We start from the raw sequence: 26,233 nt of genomic DNA, 5'->3' as shown, positions 1-26,233 counted from the left end.
TGGACCTGCCGCAGGCATGCCGGCGGGAGCTCAACCGGAGCCAAATGCCGCCCCCCCCCCCGGGAAACGGCCGCCCCAAGCGCCTGCTTGGCGCGCTGCTGTCTAGAGCCGCCCCTGGGATTGGGGCAAAAATCTATCGGGAGGGGACTGGTCCTGCTTTGAGCAGGGGGTTGGACTAGATGACCTCCTGAGGTCCCTTCCAACTCTGATATTCTATGATTAGGTTCTTCATAAATGTAGTCTTGGTACTATGTTGTTAGGTTTCATCAGTCTGCATGTGGGAGAGCTACCACACAGCTGTTTCATGCTCAAGTCAGTGAAGCTGCTGTAGATATAGTGCAGGCCACCAAGGCTGCTGAACCTGATTAGCTATCTGAAGCTTGAATTCTTCAAGAAGGTTGCATCAGGTTGCTCATCACTAAGCAAAAGACAGCAGATTTTTAGTGGAGAGTTGGGAACTTTTAATTAAAAAGCATAAGAAAAAATAAATATGCTGTTATATACTGTATTTATAAATAATGCAAAGTTGAGGAAACAATAGAGACATTTGCACTGGTACCCAAAGTGATCAGTGCAGCTGGAGCATGACTGATTTGGGGACGGGGATATGTTGTTCTCTCATAACCATAAACCAAGAAAAAGATAAGGAATTTTGTACTTTTGCTCCCTATTTTAATATGTAAACAAAAGTAGTGGAGCTCTGGGACCTGCAGTGTCAGAACACCTTGATTAGTTGTCTCCATCTGAGCACCTTTATCCCCGAGCAATCTATTTTTGTTGTTGTACGTCTTTGAAATTTATGCTACTCTTCAAAGAGAGAATCACATTTTCCTAGAACGAGACAGTATTGTGAACAATAGATAAGAATGTGATTTTTGTCACAGAAGTCACGGATTCCATGACTTTAACGGACCTTTGTGATTTCTGGGTTCAGCTTCAGCCTCCTGTAGTAGCAGGGCTCCGGCTTGGACAGTCAGCCTCCCTGCAGCAGGGCTGGGGCTTCTGTGATTTATTGTTTGTTGCTTGCGTCCTGCCCATGAATTTTAATAAAAATCTCTGTGCTAAAATTTTAACCTTAACAATAGAAATTAGAGATGATGAAGACCTAGTAGTTTGGTCTGCACACTGTTTAGTTGGCTCACAATACTAATCTTGCAGGAGAAGCAAGATTAGCACCAGTTCAAAACATGGATGGCAGACCATGAAAGAATACATATGCTTCAGAAAGTGGCATTTATGATGCAGTAAATGGCCCAATATCCTCTGCCAACTGGTCTGCACTACAGAATCTGTATGTGTTTGAACCCAGTTGTGAAATTCCAATTTAGATGACTTGATTCATTTAGTTGGATGACATCATGTGAAGGATGCAGTTATTTAATTTGATCATTCATAACCATGTTCAAACAAGTGATTCTGATATAACCCCTTAACTGTGTAACAGGGATATAAAGAGGTTTTAAGTAAAAGGACTATTATAAAACAAATGTAAAGTCAAATGCAGTGGTGTGGCAAATACTGCTTTTCAGTAATGCTTGTGGAAAATTTCAGTTCCTTAATTTCATCCCATTGCTTCTCGTTATACTTCTTGGTACCATCCAAAATCATCCTTTTTTTTTTTTTTTTTTTTAAATATTATGCAGTATTTAGTGTACAAGACAACATTTAGAATGACTTAAATTGGCTTATCTTTTATGTGTCACTCACCATCTGCAGAGTTTCAGCAGTTGACTGAGGGCTACTGTTTAACACAAGGTTGAATGTTCTGCATGTTGGTACAATAGTGGCATTTATTAGATTTAAGATACAAAGATAATTTCCACCCAGGTGTTTGAAGATTATTCACTTTCACTATATAGGAAACAACTTATTTTATGGTGTCTACATTTTAACATTGGTCTAAAACCAAATGAATATGATCACTGAAACTTGAGTCTTGCAGCTGTCAATGATATATCTATAGTTGAAATAATGCCCTATCTCAGAGTAAAGGATCTAGTAGTTGAATTAATGGGATCTGGCTTAAGGCTTGGGTAGTTTGTGTTCAGCATACATCAGTCTGTTGATCTGTTGCCAGCAGAAATTTCTAGGTTGAGGATTTTCTGTTGTTGCATACAGGCATATGACATCAGTTGCCTGTTAGCAGTTCAGGGAGTAAATAGAACCATGCTAGGATAACATCAGTACTCAGTACAGCATTGCTATAGGACGAGTACAAGATACAGGAGTTACAGTAGCTGATTGTGACACAGTTCGTTGCATGGGCAACAGTAAACAGTCTCTGCTCTGAAATGGGTAACTGGCTCACTGCTAATCCCATCACGCATAGCGGGTCATCTCTCACCCTTCATGATATCTTTACTTCTTTTCAAGCCTCATGCCACCAACATTTTTGTTCTGTGCAAAGAAGTGTTGACCTATTTAGGAACCATTTCACTTTTGAGCAGTGAGTTACTATAGCAAAATATATTATATAGTATTCTTCATAAGGATCTTAGTGCTTCACAATACAATTAATGTTAATTTAGGAATATTTAAAAGTGCTAGTAAATGTGTTAACACTAGTGAATCTTTTCAACTTAATTTTAAATGCTGAGGCAGATTGAACAGTTGAGTAGTGACAAGAAATAAGTTCCATAAGCATGGAGCATAAATAAAATATGCCCTACTATTGTGTCTTGAGGCTGTAGCTATTATAGACCACCACAACTATTGTTTGTAGATATACCACCTTGTCCTGGGAACTTCGGAGATCTGGCAAGTTAAGCATGACCAGTGTAATCAGTATTTACAGTAGAACCTCAGAGTTCTGACCAGTTAGCCACACACCTCATTTGGAACTGGAAGTACACAATCCAGCAGCAGCAGAGGGGGGAAATAAATAAAGGGAAAGCAGCATTTTTCTTCTGCATAATATAGTTTCAAACTGTATTAAGTCAATGTTCAATTGTAAACTTTTTTGAAAGAATAACCATAATATTTTGTCTAGAGTTACAAACATTTCAGAGTTATGAACCACCTCTGTTCCTGAGGTGTTTGTTACTCTGAGGTTCTACTATAGTTGTCGGATCTGTAATAAACAGGAAGTGGGGTTAGTGACTTCAGTAAGTACCGTTATCTTTTGTATTCAGTTCTGAATCACTGTCCTATCCTAGTGTTAGGTAATACTGTACTGCTGGTAATGCTTTTTTCAGTTAAGACATGAAATAGCTGCATCAATTAAAATTGCTTAATTTATATTTCTCAGCAGATCTTAGCATTTCGCTCAAACAGTCTTGGCTTTTTTGTGTAAGCAGTTGATTCTTAGTAAATGCCTTTTTAAACATTTCACTAATGCTTTAGTAAATGTCCCTTATTTTGGGATCTAAACAGTTGCTAAATTTTTACTAAACATTTTCCCAAATGCTAGGAATATTTCACAAGAATGTCCTTAAAATAGGATTCACAGCTGGGAGACACTGTTCTTCAGAATAGATGTGGGTATGCTGTTTGCATAATATTATATGCAAGGTGTTATAGTGACATCAGTTCGAAGGAATCCATGCGTGAAAGCGTGCTTGCAGTTTTCATAAAACTGAAAACGAAGGTTTTTTAAGTTCTTCATGTGCCATACACATTACTGGTGCATGGCTCTTTTGCTATAAGAACAATAATGAGGATAGGTATCTTAATAATTTCACTAAACCCTGTGCTAGAAGTTGCAAGGAATGGGAACTGAGGGCAGGTCTGCACTACAGCTGGGATCAACGTTCTGAGATTGATCTGCCAGCGGTCGATTTAGCGGGTCAAGTAAATCGATGGCAGATCACTCTCCAGTCGACCCCGTGTACTCTACCCCCAACGAGAAGAGTAAGGTAAGTCGACAGGAGACCCCACAGTGCAGCCCCTGCGGTAACTTGAACTAAGGTACGTCCACTTAGCGCGGTAGCATAGGTCGACTTACCGCGGTAGTGTAGACATAGCCTGAGTCTTTGGGTAAGGGATTGTAAATTATTTCTATCATGATTACTAGTTAAATTCCTGTTCCCTTAATTTATTTTGAGACATTCATGCTTGCCAATATCACCATATGAACTAGATCCTCTCTCTCTACGTATCATGTAGTCTGTCTACAAACCATTTTTGCATGGATCAGCTTAATTATTTGTATTCCTAATATAGCATAGGATGGGGCTTGAGGACTGCAGTAGACTGGGAGTTCAACAGAGAGAATAAGACGGTAGTATCAGTGGGTTGGGGGGGGCACTCCAGCTCTTATGCAACCCTTGCTCCCCTCAGCCTCTTATGTACCCCTTTCCCCGCACCCTTCTTTGTTGATTTGTTTACTCTCAGTGCTGTTTACATATAAAGGAGGGGTAGAACTGAATGTCATCTGTGCTGTTGGTACTTAAACTTATGTTGTCTTATTGGCCCTTCCAGCAGTTTCATGTGTTTGTTGAGTAATATGAGGGAGAGGATTGAGTCTTGTGGGGCTTTGCAGATGAGAGTTTTAGAGATTAAGTAACTATTGCCCATAATGACCCTTTGGGTTCAGTATGAGAAGCAGAATCTGAGCCATTGGGTGTATTTCCGCTCACCTCTGTAGTTTCTTGGAAGTGGGACAGAAATGTTTGCTGATAAAGGGGTTTCATATATTGCAGAGAGGTTCAGCAGAGTATGGAAGTAGTTTCTCTCTATGGACAAGAGCATATTGTTCACCAAAGCAACAAGTGCTGCTTCAGTACCCTGCCATGGCCTGAAGTCTGGCTAGAGGGAATCCATGATGCTGTCAGCTAAAAAGGTGGCTAATTTTTCTGGACCAGTAATTGAGTCATAAATCTAGGCTGCCTCGGCTTAACTTGTAGCTTGCAGCAGCTTGTGAGGAATTGACCTCTTACTTCACAGAGAGGATTACTAGTATCTGGGATAGTCTTATAGCCAAGCAAAAAAAAAACAAGCCTAGAAGAGGGCCAGGAATGTAATGTTCTGCTTCCAAGAGTTTGGCCTATTCACACAAGTTAATACAAAAAGACTGAGAGCAATCAAGGCTCCCACAAGTGCCTCTGATCCTGCCCCTTCTGGATAGTCTTGACCAGTTCTTTCCTGCCACCCAGAACACACAGGTTCACAGATAGACTCTTGAGCTGAAGAAGTATAGTGTTTATTAGCTACTTCAGTCAGTGATCGGTCCACTGTAACAGGGCACAGCATAGGGTTAAATGCAAGCATTCCCCCACAGCTCAGTGGTTTGAGCATTGGCCTACTAAACCCAGGGTTGTGAGTTCAATCCTTGAGGGGGCCATTTGCGGTTTTAGTTGGGGCTTGGTCCTGCTTTGAAGCAGGGAGTTGGACTAGATGACCTCCTGAGGTCCCTTCCAACCCTAATAATCTGATTCAGGTGCTTGCCTTAAATACAATTATTGATTGTACATTGTATAAATACTTTTTCTGTCTAGCACTAAGAGTAGTTTGCTTACTTAGTTGTTTACTTGATTGGATTGCTGACCCAGTTGTTTACATGCAGATTGCAGGCTTACCTTTTTACCTGGCTGTTCTCCTTCCTTGCCAGACAAGCATGCGTCTTTTCACATGTCCCAACACCTAAAATATACATTCTACATATTGCATCCTACAGATAGTTAAAGAAAATGGAGAACTCTGTCTTGTTTAGAAAAGGAAGGTTGGGTACTTTGGTGGTGGTCACGCTATTAAATGTCATAGGATGGGTGGTAGATCCCCCTTTTCAAAGAAGAGGTGTTTACAATCTGTTCGTGTCCAAGAGTAAAGTCATATAAAATGTCACTGGTCATAAAAGTGTTAAAGTATTCCAACAACTTCTGTAGTAGGTGAGATGTTCTAAAACACTGTTTTTCACAAAGAACATTGTCAAAACAGTGACTTGAAAATGAGCTGGCAGGAGACTTGTTTAACACACAAGGAAATATGAAACTGAAATTGAACACAGACTTTAAAATGCCCTGGTCAAAGAATCAACTGCACCTAGAAAATAGACCCAGATTCGGCTTTCGCGTAAATGGAGGCAACTCCTATAAAGTCTGTGGAGTCCACATGTGCCAACATTCAATTTGAGCCAGTCAGAGGTATGGGTCTGTTGCATCTTATGCACATTTAACATGTGTGATTTCAGCTTTATGCGGTCGCCAAAAACAAAAAAAAGAGAAAAATAACAATTTTAATACTGTACCTGTAGTGTGGGCGTTTCCGCCTGCCATTACACTCAGTGTAATTTTGACTAAACGCGATTTTCGCTTTACGCGCTGACTGCAGAACGTAAGTAGGAGGTAACGTGACACTAAAAGCAGGCATGTGTTTTTTAACAAATTGTCCAAAAGAGGTTTGTATAGGATTAATGTGAAATTGGTTTCAGTTCATGAGAATTTTAAAACTAACAATTCTTAAGAATAGAAAAAGATAGTTTGTCTTCAGAAATATTGACTCTCATGCCTGTTAATAATTACAAAATTTTTAGTTCTTTTCTGAAATAAAGCTTGGCTACTGCATCCTTAAAATTTTAAACTTGTTAATACTCATTAAAGTTGTGTTCAGTTGGGTGTTTGCCAGAGAACCAGTTTAGCAGTGACCGTGAACTGTAATGATGAATTATGCATGGTTGTAGCATGTTGGTCCCAGACAAGGTGAGTAAACTAAAGACCTGAAGAAGAGCTCTGTGTAAGATCAAAAACTTCTGTCTTACCAACAGAAAAGCTTCTCTTACCAACAATCGTCCAATAAAAGATATTACCTGACCCACATTGTCTCAGTAATAATGACATACAGAATTAGCCTAAATTCAGATAAATTTGGCTAGAGACAAGTGGTTGAGTGAATGTGAAACTCTGGGATCTAAAAAAAGATATTTTCACATAAAGATGAAAGGGGCTGATTTTTCAAAAGTTGTGAGCATCCAGGACCCAGTGACTTCAGCTGATGTTACTGAATGATCAACCGATGAAAATCAGCCCACTTGGTTGGGAGCCTAACATTTTTAAAAGTGACCGTTTATTTAGGGTGCTTCAGTATATAGGTGCCCAACCTGAAGGAGTCTGATTTCCAGGGAATGGGTGCTTGGTGCTTTCTGAAAATTAGGCCCGAAAATCTTGGTCCTATATTCTGTTTTAGGCTCCTGTAGTGTCCAGGGTATCTGTCTAACGCAAGAAATTTTCCTTATTCTTTCCTCTCAAGAAATTTGCTGTGATAGTTTGTAGTGCTACTGAAGGCATGCTTGATGCTTGCTTTCTCCCCTCTCCCCCCAATGGATAACTGGTTGTATCAATGACTACTTGTGAAAATTAGGTTACTGCAAATATTCCTATTTGAACATTTTAAAATGTATGCTGAGAGTTAATACAATACGGCTTGCACAGTAGAGCAAGGTTGGGCTTTAAAAAACTGAAGTTTCACCAATACCATTTTATCTTGTTGAGTAATATATTATAAAACTTTTAATTTTTGCACAAGATCCTGCAATTGTTCTGCAACACTTGCTGTGCATTACTACTTTGGTGTTTGGGTGAAGGATAAAAAGTTGTTGAACTGCTAAAGTGGACAGGGTTTAAAATTACAGACACTACTTTCCTTTGCAGCCATAATATGTTTGTTTTGGCAGCCTGTATCCTCACTGAAACACACAACCATTCCTTTTTAGTAATTATTCACTGTTCTCAGTCATGCTGTATGAAGTATCAGTGTATTATTCATGGTCCTGGAAAAAGTTACTCTTTCACTATACCAAAATGCATAGGAAATATTTTAGGCTAGCTAGTTACATAATTGACAGGTATTAACAATGTACTGGTGTATACTGATAGTAATTGTATATTTAAAAATGGCAGAATGGTCTGTGGCATTTGACCTATAAGAAATGTAGACAGAGATTTTATGGGACTGCATAGGTATCTTAATGGCTGTGCTGTTGAATATCTTGGAATGCACTATGGACTGTTGCTGTAGATCCTTCACTAAGTACTGTTTGTGTTCACCTGGGTTTGTGCTAAGCTTTTCCCACATGGTGGAGCTTTCATCCTCAACTTGCCCATAAAAAGACTTTTATAAAGTGTAGAGAACCAGCTTACAAAGTGGGACTGTGGTCCCATCTGCTCATAGATTTGCCTAATTCCTGCATTTTGTATAAGAAATCTAACGGTTCTTTAGAACAGCACAAATGTCTGATACCATCATAGCGTTAATGCGCAAGAGTTGATTTACCTTGATTAGCAGAGCAGTGTGCTAGACATTTAGGGAAAAAAAGTGCTGTACAGTTGTAATGATAGACATAAAATGCTGTGCATTGCCACAACTCTTGAACAAATGCTCATCAGTTTTGAAACTGTAAGGCAGGTTCATCAATTTTTGGCTTTGTATTCAACAGGTGCCTGGCATCTTCCCAAAACGTGTTTTTTGGATTTTTGTAGCACTTACCCCCAAAATAATAAATAAATAAAATAAAATTAAACTTTGGTGTTACTTTGGTGAAGCATCTATCCTGTAGTCTCTCTTTCTAAGTTAGGAATAGTCAAATTCTAACAAAACTTAAAAAATACATTTATTGAATAATATCTGAACTCTGTGGCTTAAACCACTCCTGGTCAACTGAGGAAAATGCATTGAGCCAAGGTTTCAGAGCAATTATTATGTGTGTCCTAACATTTTAGCTTTCTCTTTTTAAATACCATATAATAAGATTTTCACAGTTGTGCAGTTTTGTCTTTAATTTGCTGTTTTACTTATCTAATGCTCAACTGTTTTCCAATAATGCTTGTTTGTTAAAAAGTGAAGGCCTTTCCTTTTTTTCAGGAATAAGGAAAAGAATGTCACTAGTGGCTCCCCTCCCACCTTCTAACCAAGGAAAATACTGGTTCTTCAACTGGAAACAACTAATGGTGATTGGGTCATTTTAGACTTTCATATTTAGTCTTTGAAAGTCTCCATTCTTCTCTTCATGTGAACAGTCTACTCATCTAAAATCCATTCTTTTCAGAACACTGCAACCCTATTTGTCTGTACACAGAGAAGTTATCCTATCACTCCTGTCCTTGGAGATCTCCACTGTCTCCCCAGAATCCTCTTTATCACTAGAAAGTAACTTTCTTCATTAGTGAAGTCATTAAAGCCCACATCTCCATCTACTTCTGTGATACTTCCTTCTGTCTCCCTTCTTACTCTTTTTCTAGGTCAGTTCTGGACTCTTGTTAGTCCTGTGCTTCCTCCTTTTTTTTGTCAGATTGATCCTTTATTGTTGCTGCAGCAGCTCTCTGGAGCAGTTTTCCTGCCTTCCTCTGTCTCAGCCATTCTTCTGTCCCTTTCAGATTTAAGTTCAAAATCTGCTTAATTGTTGCCTAATATCTGTAAACTGTTGACAAGTTCTCCCATACCAACAACTGCAATGGCCAACCCTCCATGTCTCTCCTTACTGTCTGTCACCATCTACAATTAGATCTTCCTATAGAAACATTTCCTTTGTAAACCTAGGAGAGTTAAGTTCTGTGTTGTAATACTACAACAGAATAAATTCTGAGGTAATCTATTCTTGCTGAATAAAATGCCATCTTTTAGTCAGTGGAGGAGCCAATGTTTTCAGAGTTGCAGATGAATGCCTCTGCTTTGAGTCAGTTGGTATTTTCAGATAGCTGAAAATGGAAGAAATTTCTCACACAACTTTAGTAGATTTACTTTCAGTTTTGGTGGCAAGGTAGCTTGCAATGCAAGGTCCAGAGATGTAGAGACAGAAAAATTATAGCCTTTAAGGTTGTTGAAGCTCAATAAATAAAGCTGAATTAACCCAGATTTCTTTAGAAAGCATCTTCTTTCATAGTGAGTACAAAGTCTCAAAAAAATCAAGCCATTAGTTTCTTGAGAGATTTTGGGCACCTGCTGCTCCCCTGAAGTCAGTGGGAGCTAGAGGTACTCAGAAACCCTGAAAATCAGGTCATAATCTTTGCAGTCACACAAGGAAATAAGTATTGTTTGAGTAAGGTGCTTAGAAGAGAAATGTCTGCTCCTGATGCCATATAGCATTCCTTACCTGCATTTTTATAAAAGTTTCTCTTTTCTTTCTAACAGATAAATTCAGTTTGGTCATTTCATAGCTTGCTCCACCTCTGAGTTAAAGATCTTAAAATCTGTTCTTGATTGCTTGAGTTTCTAGGTTAGCAATATAGTATAGCATAGTTTTTTTTCTGAAGCCTCTTTTGTGTGTGCACTTGTCTTCTGGGGACAGTTTAAAATCAGATAACTCTAAATTGTTAGGAAATAAATACTTGAATGGATTGTGTTTACCTAGCTTCTTTTCTTTTAAAATTGAGGGGATTGCATGTGTTTAGAATATCAAGATTTAAAAGAATTAAGTGTGATTTAGTAGTTTAAAGGGAATGTTAATGTAGGGCAACAGAGCTGAGTGTGGATGCATATCTAACCAAGGAGTTTGTTTTCAGCTATCTAGTTCTTGATTATCATTGTAAATAAAATCTTGTGTGCAGCAGAGCTCAAATTGGGAGGGTGTGTCTGTGTATTTCGTACTCCTACTTCTTCTCATTGTAGCCAGTTGAAGAAAAGGTGGATGGGAGCAGAATATGCCAATGTTGTTTTCTTCTTTTTGAGGATTGGATGTGCCAATGGCATGATATAATACAATCCTTCGCTCTTTCCCTCTCCTCTTGGGGCGGGGAAGGGAAGGGGAGGAGGGGAAGGAAATCAGTATTTTTGTTTGTTTTTGTTTTTGTTTTAAAGGAAAACAAAGCGAATGATTGCCCATCAGAAGTTGGCTCTATCAAACTTTTGTCCTGAGGAAGCTATAAAAAATTGCATGTTGAAAGATGCCCTTTTCCCCCTGTAGTATAAGTATTTCCTGAGGACAAGGAATAGAGTTTTTGTTTTTGTTTTTTTTATTTACTGTTTTTTATTTACAGTTAATCCTAGTCTAATCCTTCAGACTAGAATAATGACTATCAGAATTTTACAAAGCACTATTTGTCTCTGTGTAGACATTCACAGCTGACGGTTCACGTTTTGGTGGTTTACTCTTACCTTTGTCAAAACACAAATGTTTGATGCTTTAGCATGTTTATGCATCTGACCTTTGGGACCATATTTTGTGGATCCTGTAAAAGTTCCCATGTAATACTGCTTCATTAGCAATCAGCTTTCTATTCAGTTATTCAAGTATCTAGTTTGACTTAAAGTCTCTGTGTGACATATAACTTGTTCACAAAACTTCAGGTTTTGAACCTGCCCCCTATTTTACCATGATAGTCTTTGTGGTTTAACAGTTACATTTTCTTATCCTTAAATGCATTTCTCCCCAATACTGTGGTGTGTAAGACCCTCTAATAAGGGAAACTGTTCATTGCAGTATTTTTTGCTATAGTCAAAGTGATAAGCTAAAGAGGTTTTTTTTCTCTACTCAGTTTACCTTATTTTCATTTTCTTTTTTTGTTTCACTTTTAATTCCTTAAAACATACTGCTGTACAATGAATATGATGAAAACAATAGAAGTAATGCCTGAGGCTTTATATTGATTTGTTTCTCTTGTGAATAAAAATATTTGGATGCAGCTGAGTCAAAGTACAGCCAGAAATGGGCCCAGAATAAAATCAAGACATGACATCAAGTCAAACTTTGGTGTTTAAATATATGTGTGTATGTGTGTGTGTATGTATGTGTTGGAAGTATCCTGACTTGGATGTGATAATGTAAACTTTTGGAAAATGTTGAAAGATAAACTTCGTGTTAGAATTAAATAATTTATAGTTAACAAAAAAAAAAAAAGTGAATGTAACTGTATTGACTATATGGAGTGTAAAGAAAATACCAGTTCTTTAATGATTGCTTTTCAAATTCACTCAGAAATTGTGTAGTACAGCAGTGTGAAATCTGCTAACAGGGTGTGTATTTTTCTCTCCTAAATGAGCAGCAGGGTGGCTGCCCTTAAGTCATTGCCTGAGCAACATTATCTAATCTAAGTGGCGTGCTCTAGTTCTTTGCACAAACATTTAAGAAGACAATGTTAAACTGATTTGACTGATGGTTCTTTTGGATTAAATCAATACCAGTGAATTATCTGTAAAAAGATGAAGGGAATAGAGTGAGGCATGAATATTCCTAAATATTTTAGAAAATGGATATAGGAAAGAAAAAAATATACTAGAATGGTAACGATGATTGTGGCTATTTAGTAGCTGGATGGCAGAACTGCAGATGTGGTAGACTTAGAATAATTTTGTACTTGAAATGAATGATGTTTTTGGGTTGTTGATGTAAGGGAATAGAAATAGCTGGTGTAAGAATGGCAACAAGTGCTACGCTGCTTCGTGTATGAGGAGGATGGTTTTGAGAAGGGAGTTTAAAATATTTCACATTAGCTACTTCACATTATGTAAATTTAAAAGTTGTTAGTAAAAACACTAAAAGAAGGGGCTTGGGCCTTGAGCAGGAAATCTAGCAGATGGACAGATTATGGGAAACTTTTTTTTTTAAGTAAGAATTGTTATAGTTATGTATATTTCACTGGTAGTAAAGCCACCATGACTGCAAAGTGTACTTATAAATTTAAAATTAATGGCAGTGGTGTGTGTATATAACCAAAATTCACCATTGGATTTTTTAAAAATTATATATATCCTGTGCAACAGGGTGGTGATACTGAACAGCATTTCAGTGAACTTGAGGTTTTTACGATGAGCTATGGACCAGTTGGGCAGTAGGTTGCTAGCGTAGGGGTTGTACAGTTTAACAGCTTTACAAATCTGGCTTCCTGAAAATACTTGGTTATTGAAACTGAAAGGATGCAGGTGCTAACATTCTCTGAAGTTCTCTAGTCATTGTTGCAATAATACCGTGTCTTTAGACTATTGCTGTTTTTATTATAAGAGAACCTCATCTTTTGTACTAAAGAATGCTTGGCTCCTGAGCATGGTTTTTAACTGATGATAGTGCATATATGTCATTTAGCTCTGGAGTAACAAGCAGAAGAATTTGATCAAAAAATTAGAAGCCTTTCTGATCCAAAAATTACCTATAATAACAGAACTCTTGGGTTTCTGTTTGCAAGTTGTAGGTTTCTTTTAATCGCTTAAGGCAGGTCTACACTTAATGCTGCATCCTGATGCAGCTTCAGTGCTGTAATACTCTTAATGAAGGCACTCTAAGCCAACAGCAGAGAGCTCTCCTGCCATCTTAGTCAATCTACTTCCCCAAGAGGCAGTAGCTATGTCAATGGGAGAAGCCCCCCCTACCGATGTAGCACTGTTTACTCCAGAGGGTGGGGGTTAAGTTGATGTAACTACATTGCTCAGGGATGTGGATTTTTCACAACCCGAGGAACGTAGTTATACTGATCAGGGCTGGCTCGAGGTTTTTTGCCGCCCCAGCAAAAAAATTTTTGGCTGCCCCCTGTCCCAGCCCTGGGCTCCTTGTTGCAACCCCCTGCTGCCCCAGCTCTGGGCTCTTCCCACCCACACCCCCTGCCGCCCCAGCTCTGGGCTCCCTCCTTCCACCCCCCTACCCGCACCCTCCTTCCACCGCAGCCCTGGGTCACTGGTAACTTGCTCCCAGGGCAGGTCATTCAGCAGGAATTTTAGATGTGCACAGAACACAGACAGGATTGGTTCCCATATGGTTACAGAACTGCAGTAAAGTGGAACCATTTTAATTGGAGGATATCTGGATGCATATTATAAGACTGTCCTACATAAATGAGGAAAAGTTGAGGTGCCTTTATTATTCTTTTGTTCCACTCTTTCTTTCTATGGGGAATTTGCCAATGCAATATCACTGTCTTCCTTTTAAACAAACAAACAAAAGGCAATGGCTGTTGAAAATAGCAATTCCAGTCCTAATAACCACTGGGAAGCATTTCCTGATCAATTTTATCCTAATTTTTCTACAGCAAGTTACAGTGGATCAGTATATTTGATTTGGGAGAAATGAAGTAACAGCTGCCCAAACTGAGCTTGAGCACTTCTGAATTTTGAGGTGTTCAAATCTGGAAGGCAAGTGCTGGGGTGGGGGCTGTGGCTCCACGGGGGAGCATGGCAGCATGGATGTAGCAGCATGTCGGGTGCTGTGTGGAGCTAGACACGCGGGTCTGAGTGGCATGGTAAGGGGGCTGGGGGGTTAGAGAAGGGGTAGGGAGTTCTGGGGGCAGTCAAGGGACAGGGAGCGGGGTTGGACGGGGCAGAGGTTCGGGGGCAGTCATGGGACAGGCAGCAGTTGAATAGGCAGGGGAGTCCCAGGGGTTTGTCAGGGGACAGGTAGGGGGTGGGGTCCTAGGGGGGAAGCTGGGGGAGTGTCTCAGGAGTGGGCAGTTGGGGACAAGGAGAAGGGAGGCTTAGATAGGGGATGGGGTCCCAAGGGGCAGTTAGGGGCAGGGGTCCCAGGAGGGGGCAATCAGGGAGCAGGGGGGGGGGTTGGATGGGTTGGGGTTTCTGTGGGGGGGCAGTCGGAGGGAGTGGATGGTGGCAGGGTGCGGCTACCCTCTCTCCCTGTGGAGTGTCCCATTTTTTGAATGTTAAAATACGGTATCCCTGCCCTTCACAGTGCAACTCTCTACTCACAGCACGCTGCACCATGGGGTCCCCCTCCTTCCTTTCCTGTTGGTAGTGGCCAAGGGAATGCTGGGAAATGTAGTTCTTTCCCTGCTCCAGGACTGGCTCTATAGGCAGGGAGCTAACCAAGGAACTACAGCTCCCAGGGTCCCCTGTTGGTTCTCAGCTCCCATGCTGGATCCCTGCCGCCCCTGCAAATGGGCTGCCCCAAGCACGTGTTTGCTTTGCTGGTGTCTAGAGCCGCCTCTGATACTGATAAAGGTCTGTGGTGTCGACCCAGACCGTAGGCTCTTATTTCAAGCACCACGTTGTTTGAGTGCATGTTTGTGGCTGTGTGGGCAGTAGGTGTGACTTCCAGATTTTATGCTTTGAGTATTCAGATAGAAATTTTATTTATTGCAGTTTTATTTTAATTTTAGAAAACAGCTTTTCTTTGTGCAGTTTCTTTCTACTTATGTTTACCATGGTCCTAAACTACTTAAGCTATCTCTGTTTGCGGTATAGGTATTATTCAGGGCAAACAAAAGGTCTAATTGTGTGAAATGCTGAATGTTTCCTACAAAGGCCTTTCGCTCCCGGTGATTTCATGGAGAGTTGAGAGTGTGCAGCACCTTTCAGGAAGTGCTCATCTCTCACAATCCAGTACAAAATTCAGATACACATCCCAAAACCATTCAAATGGTATTTATACAAGGTGCATCCTATCACCTATAAAAAGGAACATGTTAAAGATAGACACAGACAGGGCAGCTGGATTGGAACATCAGATTACAGAAGGAATTTGTTACTTTGGGATACTGAATACAGAACAAAATGGCTCCTATTTCCTGTAGTCTGTCCAAAACTTTATAAATATATTGGAAATATGATTCTGCATTAGGAATATTATCTACATCAGGACTTTGGGCATGGGGGGAAGGAGTCTTCAGAGTTGACAATTATAATTCCATTCTCTCAGTTTAATAGGCGTGAGCAGCAAATAAGATGTTTTGTAAGAAAATGGTGCTGGTGTGGCTGGATATCTGTTTATAGTATTCTGTAGTTACTAAATTGCCATAACATTACTTAAATGAAATCAACTTTTTGGTCAGTGTTGCCTTTTTCAACCATTATATTGCTATAATATTTAATGAAACTGCAAATGACAGCAATCTGGGTCTATGTCTTGTTCATTTGGACTCTGTCAGAGGTGATGAGTTCCCTTAATTCTTCACAATATTCCAGAGTGGTGGTGGTCTGGAAAGATTCTCCCTAATGGAATGTAAGAACAATATATTGAAACAAGCAAAATGTAAACACACCAAATTATTAATTAAAATCTCTCTCAAAAACTTTTTTCCTTTTTTGTTTTACTGTAAACTTAAGTATACAAAATCCTTGACCTTCATGCACTTAATTGACTTTCCGATTCACAGCAAAAAGTTTATTAAAAGAATGTCATTAACTTCAGTTATAGGGAACTGACTTTGTCTCGCCCATGTTCCTAAGTTTCCTGCTTTTACTCATGTAGACTTTTCCCATTAAGTAAGGTGCCACTGATAGACATGGTTTTCATATGACTATTTGTTCCATTCTCTTGTTGCTGCTGTAAAACTTCGAGTCTTCCTAAAAAGAGAAATTTTCAAGGATCCTCCACTAGATACACTCCTGGGAATTGATAAATAGATCCTTGAACATCATTCATTTTAGGAGTGACTTTTTGATGTTTTTGATGTCTGCTAAAATTGATGTGCATGTTAAATATTTACTCCATCTGTTATGAAACATTTTGAAATATGTATTCCTTTTGAAGCTGCTTCTTTTGCATTTGCCGTGGAGATGCACAATTTATAACTAAAAATGAGGTGGTTCAGTGGGGTGGCTTTTTAAAATGGGACCTGCATTTCCCCATCCTTAATGCTTCACAGGCCTCTGGCTGGCCTTGTAAAGGAGCAGATGGTATATCAAGAATAGTTTGCAAGTTATGCTGGGCAATGGTGGTGGGTGGTTTATTTTGTTGTTTTTTTGGGGGAGGGGGTGGAAGGGGGGAAGAGTAGTGTGGCCGGTTTTGGTTAGATGTATTCCTGGCGATTTAATCACATGACAATCTTTTAATTAAAAGATTAATCTTTAATTCCTAGAGTCTCCAGGGCAATCCTAGAGGGTTGGCAACCTTAGGAGGAAATGTCAATATGGAAATCTGAAAAATCCCCTGGTAAAGGAATGGAGAGACCTCAAAAATGGACGAAATAATAGAGTAATTCTAAACAAATCATTCAGAAACCTTTTTAGTTTTAAATTTGGGATCTTGGTCACCTCTGCTTAAAACTTGTTAAAATAAAACTATTCTTATGTAGAGTATTAGGCCTGATCTACACCTAAAACTTAGGTCGACCTAGCCATGTTGCTCAAGGGTGTGAAAAATTCAGAACCCAGAGAGCCGTTGCTAAGCTGACCTAAGCATCAGTATAGATACCACCAAGAATTCTTCCATCACCTAGCTACTGCCTCTTGAGAGGGTGGATTTACTACAGCAATGCAGAACCCCTTCTATTGCTGTAGGAAGTGTCTGTGTTACAGCGGTGTAGGCTGCAGTGCTGGTAGGGTAGACATACTCATGGAAGAAACTTCAACTACAGTCTCTTCATTCTTGCTTTTAGCTTTCATTTCAGTGGAAAAAATAGTGATAAGGAACTGTTTTTTAGATGGGGAGGAATTTTTAAATAAAACTGAGGAACAGTCTCATAAATGACATTTATGAAAATTTTAAAAGTGTAGTGGTGGAGGGGATGGTAAAATAGGTAGATTTGTTAGTCTTGAATACTGTGGCATTACAAACTTATGAGGCAGCTTTTTGAACATTTTTTAAATTCTTCTTTGCATATGAAATGATTTACCATGTTTCTATAGAAGGTTTTTAAAATAATTGTAGTTACTCAGAAGATGGAAAAAAATTTAAAGGAGAGAGTGGTTACGGACCTTGAGGCCGATGGCAACTGGGACAAATTACAGCATGGTTTTACGAAAGGTAGATCATGCCAAACCAACCTGATCTCCTTCTTTGAGAAAGTAACAGATTTTTTTAGACAAGGGAAATGCGGTGGATCTAATATATCTTGATTTCAGTAAGGCGTTTGATACGGTACCGCATGAGGAGTTACTGGTTAAATTGGAAAAGATGGGGATCGAAATGAAAATCCAGAGGTGGATAAGGAGCTGGTTAAAGGGGAGACTGCAAAGGGTCGTATTGAAGGGTGATCTTTCGGGTTGGAGTGGAGTTCCTCAAGGTTCGGTTTTGGGTCCGATTTTATTTAATCTATTTATCGCTGACCTCGGAACCAAAAGTAGGAGTGGGCTGATAAAGTTTGCGGATGACACCAAGTTGGGAGGTATTGCCAATTCGGAAAAGGATCGGGATATCCTCCAGGGAGATTTGGATGACCTTGTTACTAATACTCCAGTTTACAGGATGAAATTCAATAATGAGAAGTGTAAGGTTATGCATTTAGGGATGACTAACAAGAATTTTAGTTATAAGCTGGGGACGCACCAGTTGGAAGTAACGGACGAGGAGAAGGACCTAGGCGTCCTGGTTGATCGTAGGATGACTATGAGTAGGCAATGTGATGTGGCCATTAAAAAAGCTAATGCGGTCTTGGGATGCATTAGGCAAGGTATTTCTAGTAGAGATAAGGAGGTGCTAGTCCCGTTATATAAGGCATTGGTGAGACCTCATTTGGAGTATTGTGTGCAGTTTTGGTCTCCCATGTTTAAGAAGGATGAATTCAAACTGGAACGGGTGACGGAGCAATTCTGGCGGGACCCAACTGAGAGTGCCAAATCAGGACCAATTGCTCAAACAGGGCAGTTACAGCCCCAGGCTGGGGTTTTTCCACCTCTAAGGCAAACCAAACCAGCCAGACAAAAGGGACTTTGGTCTCACCCCACTGGCTAACCACAAGTCACACAAGCAATTTCCTTAGACACTCCAGTCTCCCAGTATCACCACCAGTGCACTCGTCCTGGGGATAAATGGTTATGAAAACCAACACCCCAATAAAAGAAAAAGGTTCTCTCAATCCCAAAGGACCAAGCCCCAGACCCAGGTCAATATACACATCAGATCTTACCCACAAATCACGCTGTTGCCAATCCTTTAGAATCTAAAATCTAAAGGTTTATTTACAAAGGGAAAAAGGTAGAGATGAGAGGTAGAATTGGTTAAATGGAATCAATTACATACAGTAATGGCAAAGTTCTTAGTTCAGGCTTGCAGCAGTGCTGGAGTAAACTGCAGGTTTAGATTAAGTCTCTGGAACATCCCCCGCTGGGATGGGTCCTCAGTCCCTGGTGTAGAGCTTCAGTTTGTGGCAAAGTCCCTCCAGAGGTCAGAAGCAGGATTGAAGACAAGATGGAGATGAAGCATCAGCCTTATATAGGCTTTTCCAGGTGTAAGAATCTCTTTGTTCTCACTGTGGAAAATCACAGCAAAATGGAGTTTGCAGTCACATGGACAAGTCTCTGCATACCTTGCTGAGTCACAAGGCGTGTCTGCCTTCTCTCCATGGGTCCATTGTGTAGCTGATGGTCCTTAATGGGCCATCAAACAGGCTAGGCAGGGCTAACACCAGCTTGTCTGGGAGGCTTCCCCCAGAAGCACAGCACAAACTTGAAATACAGACAGCATAGAGCCAACATTCATAACTTCAACTAAAAATGATACAGACATATAGACAGCATAATTATAACCAGCAACCCATAATCTGGTCTTAGACACCTTAGATGACCCCCTTTATCTAAGATTTGGTGCCACTGCAGGACCTTGGTTGCAACCCATGTTCTATATGGTCCCAATTTATATCAATAACGTCACAAACGGGTACAAAGAAGGGCCACTAGAATGATCCGAGGAATGGAAAGCCTGTCGTATGAAAGGAGACTTGAGGAGCTCGGTTTGTTTTCCTTAACCAAAAGAAGGATAAGAGGAGATATGATTGCACTCTTTAAATATATCAGAGGGATAAATACCAGGGAAGGAGAGGAATTATTTCAGCTCAGTGCTAATGTGGACACAAGGACAAACGGATATAAATTGTCAGGAAATTTAGGCTTGAAATTAGACGAAGGTTTCTAACGATCAGAGGAGTGCAATTCTGGAACAGCCTACCGAGGGAAACAGTGGGGGCGAAGGACCTCCATGACTTTAAGATTAAGCTAGATAAGTTTATGGAGGAGATGGTATGATAGGATAACGGGCTTAGTCAATAGGTCAATTAAGTGCCACACTGGTAAATAGTACAATGGGTCAATGATATGATATTCTTAACCTTTTTCCGGAGGGTATGGCTGGAGAGTCTTGCCCGCATGCTCGGGGTTCAGCTGACCGCCACATTTGGGGTCGGGAAGGAATTTTCCTCCAGGGAAGATTGGCAGTGGCCCTGGAGGTTTTTCGCCTTCCTCCGAAGCATGGGGCAGGGGTCGCTTGCTAAAGGAGTGGGTGGATCGGCTTATGTGGCCTGCATCTTGCAGGAGGTCAGACTAGGTGATCATAATGGTCCCTTCTGATCTTGAATTCTATGATTCTATGATGTCTGATAAGATTGAAATAAGATTTTAAGCTACAGCATTTAATTCTGGGTTTGGTGGAAGAATGTTCTAGATACCTGTATCTGCATGTGGAAATAACCAATCTTACTTTTAAAAAGGTAATAGAAGAAGAGGCAGTTTAGAGTCCTCTGAAAAGGAAGTGGAAAGTTAGTTGCTTGAGATCGCATTTGCTGCCTGTTTAGCAAACCGTAATTAAAAAGTGCCTGAATGATCCTAATAACACATGATTCAACTGACAAGCACTAATTGCTCTGTATCAGGCCAAAAGATGAATGTTGTCAAGAAAACCACAAGTCAGACAAGCTGATTTTCTTTTAGTTTTGACACCGTGTTCCCATGTACAAACCAGTTTTTACTGGAGTCTTTCCAGCATCAAAAGAAAATCCTCGCCTTCCCATTAATTTTCATTGCTGGCAGGCCTGAGCTGTTTGTGACGAGTCACTTTCATTACTATTGCTGGCTTGCTAACACAAAGATTGTGTTTAAAGACAAAATGTAAACAGGTTTAACAACTTTCCTTTTGCCCTTTTAAAAATAAATCCTCTATAGTTTAAACTTAACACACTTTTACACTAGTGTATGAAGCATGAGGCATTAAAGAACTTTTTTTTTTTTTTTAAGGTATAGAGACTACATTTGCATTTAATTTCTTGAGTGTATTGGATAGGGACACGAGGTAGATTAATGTTTTTTCCATGGATGATCAAGAGAAGTGGTAATTGACAAAAACTGCAACCTTTTCTGACAGGTAGTATGAATAGATAAATATGTATCAGCTAATATTTGCTTTTTGAATTGTAATGATATATTCTTTAAGGCTTTATGTATGTAAATTTCATCTTTGCTGTGAAAATCTCTGATCTTATATAGCAGTTACTATCTTGCAGGATTTAAGTGCAAAGTTGAGGGTGTCTTATCTTCTGCCATGCACCTCCCCTTCTCAGCAGGCTATGTTCTGCACCTCTGACAGCTGCTGTCTCTCTCCTTATCCACCTTGAAAACCTCTTTCCTGCTGCTTGAGCTTAAATCTTATCTGACCTCACTAGGTTTGTATACAAACAGCAGGATATATGTTTTCTCTTCTCCCCGTGCTCCCAGTCAGGGCAGCAATTGTGGAATGTGTTCTTCTAAGAATTGTGGGAGGAGAGGTATGGCTGGAATAGTGCAAAAGGATGGGTGCAAATAAGACCCAGCCTACTTTCCTCTGAGCCTTATAAAATGGCAGCTGCATTGCATTTAGGTAAGATTTTAAGCTTTTTTTTCTATTAATTTCAATATTACTTAAGAAAGGAGAGACAATACTATTTTTTTCATACAAGCTGAGATGGTTCTGTAATTAAAAACACTAGACACATCATGTAAGCAAACTCTCTTTTGATCTGGTGTTTCAAGTTGCATAGTCTTCTCTGAATTCAGTAACACTAAATCAATTACTAATTATTTTTATGAGGATTTGGTTATTAAGCAATACTGAAAAAGTGTTAGTGTATCCAGTACAGTAACTCCTCACTTAAAGTCATCCTGGTTAACGTTTTGTTATGTTGCTGATCAATTAGGGAACAGAATCGTTTAAAGTTGTGCAATGCTCCCTTCTAACGTCTTTGGCAGCTGCTTGCTTTGTCCACTGCTTGCAGGAAGAGCAGCCCGTTGCAGCTAGCTGGTGGGGGCTTGGAACCAGGGTGAACCGGCAGCCCCCCTATCAGCTCCCCGCTCCCCTAAGTTCCCTGTGCAGTAGCTGCCCAGCAGGCTAGCAGTTGCAGCTGTCCCTCCTCCCTCTGCATTGATGCTGCTCCCCGAGACTTGTGCTTGCTGTGCAGGGGGGAGTGGAGTAAGAGGGGGATAATGTCAGGGTCTCCCCTCCCCCTGCACCCTGCTTACCCCATCTTCCATAGAGCAGGGGGCACACACCACAGGGCTCAGGACGGAGGGAGCTTGCTGGCAGCAACTGAGGTCTCAGCAAGCTGATCTAATTAACAAGGCAGTGTACTTAAAGGGTAAATGTGCAACGCGTGCACGCACACACACAGTGTCTGTCTCTGTCTGCGATGCTGTCTCCCCTCTCTCCATTCCTGCTGCCTTGTAGAGTGTGAGAGTTAACCCTTGAGGGCTCAGCCAATTGCTAGTTCATCATTTAGCAGTAAGGCATTCCCTGGGAAATATCCCACCCTCTGACTCCTCCACCTCAACCAAGCTTCACAATCATCATCACTGTGTACCAGTATTAAATTGTTCGTTTAAAACTTATTGTGTGTGTGTGTGTGTGTGTGTCTTTTCTTTTGGTCTGGTGAAAAAAATTTCCCTGGAACCTACACCCCTCATTTACATTAATTCTTATGGGGAAATTGGATTCACTTAACATCATTTCGCTTAAAGTTGCATTTTTCAGGAACGTAACTACAACATTAAGTGAGGAGTTACTGTATTACTGTTTTGGAAAGAAAACAGAACCTGAACTGTTCAAAGGTGAGATTGATTTTAAATCAATAACTCTTGATCAAAACCTACAAAATCATTGATCTAAATTTTCAAAAGCCACTATGATTTTGGGTACCTTATTTGTTGTATGTCAAACCTGAAGCATGTTGAAAAAGGTCTGACTTTCAAAAAGTGCTGATCACTTACCTTCTGAAACTTGAACCTTTCCCATATGTCTCAAATTGGGCATCCAAATGTGGAGTTACCCAATAATAGTAGCAGTTTTTGAAATTGAACAACTACAGAAATGGAGCTAGAACATACAAACATTGGTCACCAGCCAGTTTCTCTTCGTGTAATAGGAAATAAGGTTGGGGGTGGGGCAAGGGAAGGGTGAATGGGAGCATGGAAAGATAACTACTGTAACTTTTTCTCTAGGAGAGATGCCAGACATATATTTATAAACTGCTTTTATTTAAAATGGTAGCAAGTGGCAATTTGAGCAAGTGATCTGATACTGGATGTCCAAGACTTTCATTTCCTTCATGTACAGCAGACTGTATCTGTTCAAGTGATTTAGCCTGTGCTGTGTTAAAACACAGATTATACAATTGTTGCTAATGGTTTGATCTTTGGTCTGGCAAAAAATATTGCCATATTTTTATGCCAGAACAATATCAAATGTGTGCAAAGATCACAGTAATCAGTGACAGTAAGCAAACCAACTTATGTATGTTTAATGTGAAGTGATGAGCTCCAGTTCTCAATTTATACACGCAACCAAAAATGACAAATTCCATCTATTCAGGAATGGTAGCCTGAGCCATTGTTTGCTGCACTCATGTTCTGCATCCAAAAGGACAGTGGGACTTATTAAAAATAAGAAGGGAGAAGACCCATTTGTCAGCCAGAGTTAAAGTTCCTTTGAAGGCAAGAGACAGAAGAGGATTTTCATTTGTAACTGCTTCAAAATTCTCTGCATGAAATAATGAGAACCATGGGGCCTGCCCTTGGAATATGTTATTTCTATAGAAATAGCTTACAACAGTATCAAAAAGGATACTTAGGTCACTTTAACAGAAACATAGTAATTCTTTACTAAAAGTGTATTGAAAAAATACAGAATATCAAAAATACAAAGAAATTAAAGATTTGCTAACTGTCTGATACACAAAAGCAGATATAGAAAATAATCTTCCAGATGCTGTAGAAATTCACATAATTTTTATATGTAATCTTCCATTTTTATTTTAAGCTTATTCTTGTTTCAGTAAAAATGATGTAAAAAAGCCCAACAACCAGTGCCTTCTGTAAATAATTGAGCTGAGATAATGTAATAAAAATTTTCAGTGTAACCAGAACAAAACCAATATTTTGGTTTTCTTTATCAAGGATTCTAGAGTATTCTGTAATAGTGGTATCTTAATGAGAATAGATCACTTAAAGATAGTTCCCATGAAAGGAATATTATGTGGGAGTTTACTCCATTGGGCTTTGTCATACTAAGGAAGCCTAAGGGGTTTCAGCCAGTCTAGACCTACTGTAGGTGTAAAACTAAGGGTATGTCTACACTACGAAATTAAGTCAATTATATAGAAGTTGATTTTTAGAAATTGATTTTATAGTTGATTGTGTATGTTCACACTAAGCGCATTAAGTCGGCGAAGTGCGTCCTCACTACTGTGGCTAGCATAGACTTATGGAGCGGTGCACTGTAGGTAGCTATCCCACAGTTCCTGCAGTCTCCACTGCCCTTTGGAATTTTGGGTTAAGCTTCCAATGCCTGATGGGATAAAAACATTGTCACGGGTGGTTTTGGGTACATGTCATCAGTCGCCCCTCCCTCCGTGAAAGCAACAGCAGACAATTGTTTCGCGCCAGACACCAGGGCGATTAGAAGAGCACAGCAAGGCACGCTGTGCATCAGAGAGGCTTTGAAAGCCAGTTTCGTGACTGGCCAGGCTTCAGTGTGACAGTTGTGTGTGTTTCTCCTAGATGCAAATCCACCCCCTTTGTTAATTTTAATTCCCTGAAAGCCAACCACCCTCCCCACTTTGAAATAAAATAACTATTGTTTTGAAACTGTGCATTTTTTCTTTATTAATTTAAAAAAAATGAGGCTGTGGAACATGGGGAGGAGGGTAGGTGGTTATACAGTGGATGCAGTGGGGTCTGTGCTCTGGTTGGCTTTTCTGCAGCTCCAACAGACGCTTCATCATGTCCGTTTGCTCGCCCATTAGCCTCAGCATCACGTCCTGCCTCCGCTCTTCATGCTCACTTAATTCTTTCCTGGTCTCTGCCACTGAATGCCTCCATGCATTAAGCTGTGCCCTATCAGTGCGGGAGGACTGCATGAGCTCAGAAAACATGTCATTGTGAGTGTGGTTTTTTTCCTGCCTTCTAATCTGCAATAACCTCAGGGATGGAGATGATAGGGGAAGTGTAGAGGGTAGAATGTTTCTACGATTTTGCGGGGACTGCATGGTCACTTTTGCTGAGTTCACCACGCTGACCAAACAGGAAATGAAATTCAAAAGTTCCCGGGGCTTCAAAAGTGTACGTGGCTAGTGCATCGGAGTTCAAAGTGCTGTCACAATGAACGGTCACAATGGAACACTCTGGGATAGCTCCCAGAGGCCAATACCGTTGATTTGCATCTGCACTACCCCAAATTTGACCCAGCAAAGTCGAGTTTAGTGCTACTCCCTCGCCGGGGGCAGGGAGAACAGAAGTTGATTTTTAAGAGCCCTTTAGGTCAGTGGAATGGGGTTGGTTGTTTGGACGCATTCATATTTAAATTTGATCTAACCCCGTAGTGTAGACCAGGTCTAACACTTCAAAACGGATATATCCACTTGGTTATATAGACAAGGTAGATTATAGCTCTCATCACAAACAATTATAAGGTGGTGGCATGGTGTGAGAGCCATCTGAAACTGGAGACTTCTAGATAAGATGGCAACCATGAACGGGGGAACTGCTGGGAGGAAAATTTACAGGAAAGATGTACGAGAGCAAGGCAGACCAACTAGTTTTAAAACAGGGCAGAGGATAGTTGTGCTATTTATTAGCTTATTATTCATGCATTAAAGACACAGTCATGGTGTCTTGTATGCAACAGCCAAGAAGTTAGGTCTGTGCTTTCAGTGGTGTGTGTTGCTTCGGCACAATAGGCAGATAAGTAATGAGAAATAGTGCCATCTAGGGTTGAAATTCTGTCCTAGTGTTTCAATAGGCAAAACACTATCTAAACATTCCATTACATCCATATGGTAAAAAGCTAGTGTCAGTATGCCCACCCCTTGCAGTAACTATCATCAGGCTAGGACCATATCTATGTATGTGTTTATAGAGCACTCAGCATGATGAGGCCCTGATTCTAATTGGGGCCACTGGGTGGATGCTACTGTAAAATATTTAATCTTAATGCCTCTGATTGTGGAAATATATGGGGCACTTGAGTTGAAGTCTTTCTGATAGACCTCTTCCTCTTTCTTGTGGTCCTAATTATTGATTAATTCCTAAAAGATATAATGTCTTGGCTTTTTTTTGGAGGTAGAGGAGGTTATCTTCTTGATGAGGGAGGTGGAGAACTTGAATTACTTTGAAAACCTAAAATATTCGCAAAAAGAACAGGAGTACTTGTTGAGCATAAGCTTTTGTGGGCTACAGCCCACTTCATTGGATGCAT

At 40.1% G+C, this 26,233-nt stretch overlaps 1 protein-coding gene across 31 annotated transcripts in view; it reads left to right on the top strand.

The window, feature by feature from the left end:
• CUX1 (cut like homeobox 1) overlaps positions 1 to 26,233 on the top strand; it is a 399,391-nt gene that overhangs the window by 32,279 nt on the left and 340,879 nt on the right. For 7 of the 31 annotated variants that reach the window (XM_039508426.1, XM_039508424.1, XM_039508418.1 and 4 more), the window contains exon 1: positions 2,277 to 2,446. The exons of 23 other annotated variants lie outside the window; for them this stretch is intronic. In XM_039508426.1, the coding sequence (XP_039364360.1) occupies positions 2,292 to 2,446 (155 nt within the window). In that variant the 5' untranslated portion in view covers positions 2,277 to 2,291. Of the gene's footprint in view, positions 1 to 2,276; positions 2,447 to 8,801; positions 8,880 to 26,233 lie in introns of those variants that run through there. One more of the 31 variants, XM_039508404.1, reaches the window with a different exon arrangement.

This window comes from Mauremys reevesii, linkage group 20 (assembly GCF_016161935.1).
Source record: "Mauremys reevesii isolate NIE-2019 linkage group 20, ASM1616193v1, whole genome shotgun sequence".
Taxonomy (NCBI): Eukaryota; Metazoa; Chordata; order Testudines; family Geoemydidae; genus Mauremys; species Mauremys reevesii.
Note: the sequence above shows the minus strand (reverse complement) of the source record. Positions and strands in the feature narration are given on the sequence as shown.